At 48.8% G+C, this 8,709-nt stretch overlaps 1 protein-coding gene across 1 annotated transcript; it reads left to right on the top strand.

Annotated features, from left to right (window-relative positions):
• The first annotated feature begins 1,664 nt into the window (after positions 1–1,664).
• Positions 1,665–8,259, top strand: LOC118078600 (interferon-inducible GTPase 5-like). The gene is made up of 2 exons (XM_035102521.2): positions 1,665–1,798; positions 5,703–8,259. The coding sequence occupies exon 2, from the start codon at positions 5,731–5,733 to the stop codon at positions 6,928–6,930; it is 1,200 nt and encodes a 399-aa protein (XP_034958412.1). The 5' UTR covers positions 1,665–1,798; positions 5,703–5,730; the 3' UTR covers positions 6,931–8,259.
• Positions 8,260–8,709: the final 450 nt, after the last annotated feature.

Raw genomic sequence — 8,709 nt, 5'->3', positions numbered from 1 at the left:
ACCAATACTGTATAACATGCCTTATGATGCTTTTCCATTCTCAGAATTTTCTGCAATGCAAATGGGTCATGTGACAAATGATGTGCAGGATTCCCCCAGCAGACAATTTAGTGTTGAAAGGGCTTCCTTTAAGCAGAACAAATTATCTCTGCACATGCTAATGCAATTTTTTCACTGTCACTGCCCCCACCATCTATTTTGATGCAAATAACAGGAGAGGTCCAGAGAGAGGGTTGGAAGAAAGAACTTGACACACTTCAGATATGAGGCAGAACCTTGTTGTCATTGCATTCTTATATTAATAAGTCTGTGCTCAGTGTACATCTACACTGTTTACCAGCTCCATCTGGTACGCAGGCTGAGACCCTACCTCCCCGCACCACTTTAGGTATCTCCTGCTTGGACTATTGCAATGTGCTCTATGTGGGGCTACCTTTGAAGGTGACTCGGAAGCTACAACTAATCCAGAATGCAGCAGCTAGACTGGTGACGGAAGTGGCTGCCCAGACCACATAACAACAGTCTTGAAAGACCTACATTGGCTCCCAGTATGTTTCTGAGCACAATTCAAAGTGTTTGTGCTGACATTTAAAGCCCTAATCGGCCTCGGCTCAGTATACCTAAAGGATCATCTCCATCCCCACCATTCAGCCCAGACACTGAGGTGCACCTCCGAGGGCCTTCTGGCAGTTCCCTCACTGTGAGAAGTGAGGTGACAGAGAACCAGGCAGAGGGCCTTCTCGGTAGTGGTGCCCGCCCTGTGGAACGCCCTCCGATCAGATGTCAAGGAAATAAATAACACTCTGACTTTTAGAAGACATCTGTTTAGGGACGTTTTTAATGTTTGATGTTTTATCATATTTTAAAAATTCTATTGGAAGCCGCCCAGAGTGGCTGGGAAAACCAGCCAGATGGGCGGGATATAAATTAACAACAACAACAACAACAACAACAACAACAACAACAACTGATGTACTGCAGATGCAGATCTGGTTGTGCAACCATGGGCATTACATACCCTGATCAGCCGAATTTCCCTCAAAGCACTGCTCTGCTCCCCCAGCCTGCCATTTACACCCCAGCCTATGGATTTTATCCAACATTTCTCATGCTCAGAGCACACCAATGATCTGAGGTGTATCTGAAGAAGTGTGCATGCACACGAAAGCTCATACCAAAATATAAACTTAGTTGGTCTTTAAGGTGCTACTGAAGGAATTTTTTTATTTTGCTTCGACTCAGACCAACACGGCTACCTACCTGTAACTAGCACACCAATGAATGCACCTTATTAACTAGAAGGGTTTTTTTAAAAAAATCTAGGAAATTTCTAAGGTCCTTTGCAAATATTCTACACTGCAGTAGTACCGTAGGAAGGACAGGCTCTGCATAGTCCTCTTTCATCAATGCCACGCTGCTTAAGTGCGGACAACTCAGGTGCTGCTGAGACTGGCAAAGAGGCAACAACAGCAGAGGTAAAGGATTGCCCACATGGGATGTTTCCACAGGTGATCCTTTGGGACTTCCCAGGAAAGGCAGCATCCCCGCTGGCAAACGGGCTGCTTGGAGCTCCCTCTGGCCAGGAATGCGGCTGCGGCTATTTGTTGCTATCTTATCTCATCCTCGCTGGTTACCTTCGCTTTCCTTTTTGCTTTTAGGAGTGTGGCGATCAGGAGGGAGGGGGTATAAAAGGGAGCCACAGAGAAAGAGCAGGACGGAGAAAAGCGTGGAAAACCATGAAGCAAAACTTCCGAGAAGAGGGCAGAGCTTGGCTGCAAAAAAATCGGTCCAGCAGCAGGTAAGGAGTTGAACTTTTCTCCTGGGTCTAGAATGATTTCCGTTTCTTTTTGAGCTTGTTTGCTTTAAAGGAGACTCCGAGCTCCTTGCTTGGTGGGGGTGGCAGAAACAGTTGTCGTTGTTGTTTATCATTTACCTTTTTATTGTTATTTTTTACCTTTTTACCTTTTTATTGTTATTATATTAACCGTTACATTATAGCTATTGTGATATCATATATCATATCATATTATAAACAATAATATTATTATTAACAATGATGTTGGAGAAGGCTGCCCTTCTTCCCCGCGTCAAAGGGAATAAATAACATGCCATCCCCAGGGAGCAAGCAGAGCTGGTGCTACTATAAGAGTCGCCCCCCCCCCCCGCAGAGTTTAATACAGTAAATGACGTTTATTAGCATTGGAATGCGGTTCATGACCCCACCCTCTTTGTCAGAGCGGGGAACGGGGTACAGAACAGAGGAATACAGCAACTTCTATTCTCCAAACAATGCCCTGAGTCTGAAGAGGCAGAGACCTGGGCCGGCTCTAGGTAGACCCCCGGTGGCGGGGGTCTTCCTCCTTTTTTTCCCACCGCCGCCAAGCCAGTCCCCAAGCCGAAGTGCGGCGCGGTGGGGGCTTTTCGCTGTTTGACTTCCCGGAGTGAAGGGGGAGGCAAACGGTAAAAAGCACCCGCCGCGCCGCACTTCCTCCCCTTCTTCCCGCCGCCAAGCCAGTCTCCGAGCCAAAGTATGGCGCGGCGGGTTTTTTCGCCGTTTGCCTCCCCCTGGGGGGAAGGCAAACGGCGAAAAGCCCCCACTGCGGACTGGCTTGGCGGTGGCGGGAAGAAGGGGAGGAATTCCTCCCCTTCTTCCCGCCACCGCCAAGCCAGTCCCGGAGCCGAATTGCGGCGTGGCGGGGGCTTTTTGCCGTTTGCCTCCCCCTTAGCTCGGGGAAGGCAAACGGCGAAAAGCCCCCCCCCCCCGCGCCGCAATTCGGCTCTGTCCCCCGCGCGCTTTAGTTTGGGGAAGCAGGCAGGGAGACGCAACAGCCCGGGAAGCTGCGGGCTGTTGCGTCTCCCTGCCTGCTTCCCCGAGCCGTAGCGCATCGGGGGACAGCTGAAGATCGGCGGGCGCTGTTTGCCGGGGTTGACAAACCCCGGCAAGCGGCGCCCGCTGATCTTCGTGTGACAGGCAGTGGGGAATGCAGGCAGGCAATAGAGCAAGCGCCTGCCTGCCTTCCCCGCCGCCAGTCCCCCGGTGCTTCGTGCAGCGCTGCTGGGTGCCGATCCGGCAGGCCGCTTCCTTCATCTCGCGGCCTGCCGGGTCGGCGCTGATCAGCGCTGCGCGGAGCACCGGATCGAGGAGCCGGCATGCATTCTAGCGCCCGTTTATTTAACGGGCTGAAGACACTAGTTCATTATATTTATCTAGCTTTCGGGACAAGATAATGTTGCTGATAATGGGTTGTCTTCAACTAACATGTACTCAGAGTAAATCTATTAAATTAATGGACCTTAGGCATGGTTATTAATTTCAGTGAGTCTATGCTGAGTAAAAGTTGACAAGAACTCGATGTGGATATTTCCCCCAGTACCGCACTTTAAGAATATTTCTGGGCTCCTTCTGCATCACTTATTTCGACCCTTTGACTCCTTTTTTCACCTCCCCCTTGGTGACATTTCTAAAAATATTCTTCATTTTATTGGTGACTTTTGTGAAAGTGGCAGGACAAGACTTCGCCAGAATATACTAGGGATATGCACAGTGCATTGGCATATTTATTTATGAAGTGTTTTAGCAAAAAAAAGAGAGGAATTTTAGTGTGTGTGTAAATGCTTCCTTTACACAGCGCGGGTGGCGCTGTGGGTTAAACCACAGAGCCTAGGGCTTGCTGATCAGAAGGTCGGCAGTTCGAATCCCTGCGACGGGGTGAGCTCCCGTTGCTCAGTCCCAGCTCCTGCCAACCTAGCAGTTCGAAAGCACGTCAAAGTGCAAGTACGTAGATTAATAGGTACCACTACTGTGGGAAGGTAAACGGCATTTCCATGTGCTGCTCTGGTTTGCCAGCATAGCTGCCAAGTTTTCCCTTTTCTCGCGAGGAAGCCTATTCAGCATAAGGGAAAATCCCTTTAAAAAAAGGGATATCTTGGCAGCTATGCTTGCCAGAAGCGGCTTTGTCATGCTGGCCACATGACCTGGAAGCTGTATGCCGGTTCCCTTGGCCAATAACGCGAGATGAGCGCCTCAACCCCAGTCCGTCACGACTGGACCTAATGGTCAGGGGTCCCTTTACCCTTTACCTAAATGCTTCCTTTAGTCAAATCTCTAGAGCAGGCATGGCCAGACTTGGCCCTCCAGATGTTTTGGGCCTACAGTACAACTCCCATCATCCCAGGCTAACAGGACTAGTGTTCAGGGATGATGGGAGTTTTAGTCCCAAAACAGCTGGAGGGCCAAGTTTGGCCATGCCTGCTCTAGACGAATGAATTTGAGTTCAATAAAGGTCCACATCTCACATAAACATGCTTTAACTCTTATGTGTGTATGTATGCACATATAGATTTCTGAGAGATTGACAACAGGCGCAATTCTTCACTTTATTGAAATACTAGTGTCTTCAGCCCGTTAAATAAACGGGTGCTAGAATGCATGCCGGCTCCTCGATCCGGTGCTCCGCGCAGCGCTGATCAGCGCCGACCCGGCAGGCCGCGAGATGAAGGAAGCGGCCTGCCGGATCGGCACCCAGCAGCGCTGCACGAAGCACCGGGGGACTGGCGGCGGGGAAGGCAGGCAGGCGCTTGCTCTATTGCCTGCCTGCATTCCCCACTGCCTGTCACACGAAGATCAGCGGGCGCCGCTTGCCGGGGTTTGTCAACCCCGGCAAACAGCGCCCGCCGATCTTCGGCTGTCCCCCGATGCGCTATGGCTCGGGGAAGCAGGCAGGGAGACGCAACAGCCCGCAGCTTCCCGGGCTGTTGCGTCTCCCTGCCTGCTTCCCCAAACTAAAGCGCGCGGGGGACAGAGCCGAATTGCGGCGCGGGGGGGGGCTTTTCGCCGTTTGCCTTCCCCGAGCTAAGGGGGAGGCAAACGGCAAAAAGCCCCCGCCACGCCGCAATTCGGCTCCGGGACTGGCTTGGCGGTGGCGGGAAGAAGGGGAGGAATTCCTCCCCTTCTTCCCGCCACCGCCAAGCCAGTCCGCAGTGGGGGCTTTTCGCCATTTGCCTTCCCCCCAGGGGGAGGCAAACGGCGAAAAAACCTGCCGCGCCATACTTTGGCTCGGAGACTGGCTTGGCGGCGGCGGGAAGAAGGGGAGGAATTCCTCCCCTTCTTCCCGCCGCCGCCAAGCCAGTCCCCGAGCCGAAGTGCGGCGCGGCGGGTGCTTTTTACCGTTTGCCTCCCCCTTCACTCCGGGAAGTCAAACAGCGAAAAGCCCCCACCGCGCCGCACTTCGGCTTGGTGACTGGCTTGGCGGCGGTGGGAAAAATTCCTCCTCTTCTTCCCGCCGCCGCCAAGCCAAAGTCGGCTTCCCTCGGCGCCCGCTGCCGCTTCGGCCGAGGAAGCGCCGTCCCATGCCGGAGGTGCGCGGCAAGGCTGCCGGGGGGAGCGCTTCTTTCCCCCGCCGCCTCGCCGTGCACCTCCAGCGTGAGACTGGGCTTCGGAACGGCGGTTGGCCGTTGTCCCTCCGTCCAATCCCTGTGTGCCTGGGGGACATGCGCAGTGACCCAGGGACACACGGGACAACTGGACGCAGGGACAACTTGGACTTTATTATATAGGATTACCAACTGTTGCTAAAACAACCCACTGGTCTCATTGACATGCCCTGAGTAAATTGATATTTCCCACATAAACCATGGTTTGTAAAGATAAAAGTGTGTGGAAAGTTATAATCTAACTATTAGAGTTTTCTTCTCTTTCTCAGATAAACTGAACCACGAGGAATCACTGTCATGGACCCTGCCGTAACAATAGACCTTGATGAAGTGAAGGCTGCTTTGGATCAAAAGGAATTCGAAGCTGTTTCAGCTGAAGCTCAACAGCAGTCAAATTTATTAAATAATATCACGTTGGCAATTGCCATCACAGGAAGATCAGGTGCCGGGAAATCATCTTTCGTCAATGCCCTGCGAGGAATGACAGATCGTGCAGAGGGTGCAGCTTTGACTGGGGAGACAGAAACAACAATGGTGCCACAAGAATATACACACCCCACATTCCCCAACTTCAAAATTTGGGATCTACCAGGAATTGGATCAAATGAATTTAGTGCAGAGGAATACCTAAAGAAGGTCAATTTCAGCAATTATGATTTTTTTATCATCATTGCCTCAGAACGCTTCACTGAGGATGACACCAACTTGGCTCTTGAGATCCGTAAAAATAAGAAGACATTCTACTATGTGCGCAGCAAAGTGGATGTCGATATAGATAATGACAGGCGGTCAAAAGGCATCAAGGAGGGGGACAGCGATAGGATGATGCAGTCTGAGAAAGAGACTCTTGACACTATACGGAAAGATAGCTATGATAATTTGAAGGCATTAGGTGAGTCTTCTCCAAGGGTCTTTCTAATATCAAGGTGGGATTTGAGCAAGTATGATTTCCCCCTGCTTCAAGAGACCTTTGAAAAGGAACAGGATGAAATTAAGAGAGATGTTTTAATTATGTGTATTCAGATTTTAACAAAAGAAAGCATAAAGAAGAAAAGGGCTGCTATGGAGAGCCGGATACGGAAAAAAGCCATGGTGTGTTATTATGTTGGGTTGATTCGTCTCCCATTCTTCTCCTTTGGTTTTGACATTGACATTGTGGTTTCGACAATGAGGGATATCTGCAAAGTTTTTGGCTTGGATGAAGATTCCCTCAATATACTAGCAAACCGAGTGGGGAAAGATGTTGAGGAGTTGAAATCTGTTATTGAACATACCCCAAGCGCTGGTAAGATCACAACAGAATTCGTCATGGATATGTGGCGGGAGAAAACAGTGGTAGGGCAGGTTCTGGATTTCATACCTCTGTTGGGGTCTCTCTATGGTGGGGGCAGTTCTTTTTTTACCTCAATTGACTTGCTGAAGAATTTCCTGGAAAACGCTGTGAAAGATGCAGAGAAAGTTCAGGCAAAGGCTGCTGAGCCTAAGAAACCCAAGTAAACAGCCAATACATCTACCTGGGGAAGAGACATCCAGGTGAAGCATGCATCTTTCTACCACATCATCAACCAAGAGCCAGTGTGGTGTAGTGGTTAAGAGCGGTAGACTCATAATCTGGGGAACCGGGTTCGCATCTCCGTTCCTCCACATGCAGCTGCTGGGTGACCTTGGGCTAGTCACACTTCTCTGAAGTCTCTCAGCCCACTCACCTCACAGAGTGTTTGTTGTGGGGGAGGAAGGGAAAGGAGAATGTTAGCCGCTTTGGGACTCCTTAGGGTAGTGATAAAGCAGGATATCAAATCCAAACTCCTCCTCCTCCTCCTCCTCCTCTTCTTCTTCTTCTTCTTCTTCTGTTTGACTTCTGGTCCTGGAACATTTTTTTGCGAAATCAACATATGCCTGGGTTTTCAGAGACATTTTAACCATTTTTTAAAAATCCCACATGGACAATATTTCTAACGGGTGTATCCCAGACGTATAGCAGCCCTGTTGTTGTTGTTGTTGTTGTTGTTGTTGTTGTTGTTGTTGTTGTTTAGTCGTTTAGTCGTGTCCGACTCTTCGTGACCCCATGGACCATAGCACGCCAGGCACTCCTGTCTTGCACTGCCTCCCCCAGTTTGGTCAAACTCATGTTCGTAGCTTCGAGAGCAGCCCTGTTGAAACCATAGCTGCCAAGTTATCCCCTTTTTAAAGGGATTTTCCATTATGCTGAATAGGCTTCCTCGCGAGAAAAGGGAAAACTTGGCAGCTATGGTTGAAACAACACTTAATTGGTAGCCTTATCTCCTCCCTGTCAGCGTTAAAGCAATTGATGTCATCCAAGGGCAATAAACAAGATGGCAAAGATCAAACCGCGGCCTCCTCTCCTTCTCCCCCTCCGACATCCAGGAAATTTGCAGCAGCAAAACATAAAGAATGGAGCAAAAGAAGAGAGACACATGACTTCAGAGAGTTCTATTGCTCACATGCTTAAGGAAATTATGATGAGAATGAATGCCTGAAGGATAATTTCACAAAGGTGGATCTTAAAATTACAGCCCTGGATTAAAAAGTTACTGATCTTAATGACACGATATCAAAATCTGAAACAGTTCAAATTAAACAAGATATAACACAGATATATTCTAGGGTGGGATCCTGCATATCCATTCAAAAATATACTATGTAGTTTTGTAGCCTTTTGTATATTTTATAGTTATTTTGTTATTGCTGCTTTTAAAAATGTTTTAATGTATTCTCTTCCTCCTTTGATTGCTATTCTTTCCTTTTCCCTTATTTACTTTAATAATCTCATTAAAATTATAAATATTAAAAAATTAAAATGGTTTCTTTATTCTTTTCTACTGAACGAGCCTGAAGAAGCAGACTCGTGTTTTAAAGCAGGGATCAGCAAACTTTTTCAGCAGAGGGCTGGTCCACCATCCCTCAGACAATGTGGTGGGCCGGACTGTATTTCTTTGGGGGAAATGTACAAAATCCTTAGTTTGCCTACCCATGTTTTAAAGAATACCATAACAAAAAAGTTCAAAATGGTAGCAAGTCCTTACTTTATTAATTTTGAACTTTGAACTATGTTTTAAAATGATTTCTAGCCCCTGTGGAAACATGTTGGTGCAGGCAACTCTCCCCGGCCACCTAACCCAGAATGTCTCACTTTGAGAGAGGACCCTCTTCCGCAAAGCAAGGGAAAAAAGAAGGGCTGCTGCTTTAGTGTCAGCAAAGCATTTTTGAAGTAAAAGGGGGAGAGGAGAGTGGGCAGCGTGACAGTTTTGCTTTGTT

The sequence above is a fragment of the Zootoca vivipara genome, chromosome 6, assembly GCF_963506605.1.
Source record: "Zootoca vivipara chromosome 6, rZooViv1.1, whole genome shotgun sequence".
Lineage (NCBI taxonomy): Eukaryota > Metazoa > Chordata > Lepidosauria > Squamata > Lacertidae > Zootoca > Zootoca vivipara.
The sequence above is the reverse complement of the archived record's forward strand: the minus strand, read 5'-3'. Positions and strand labels throughout refer to the sequence as shown.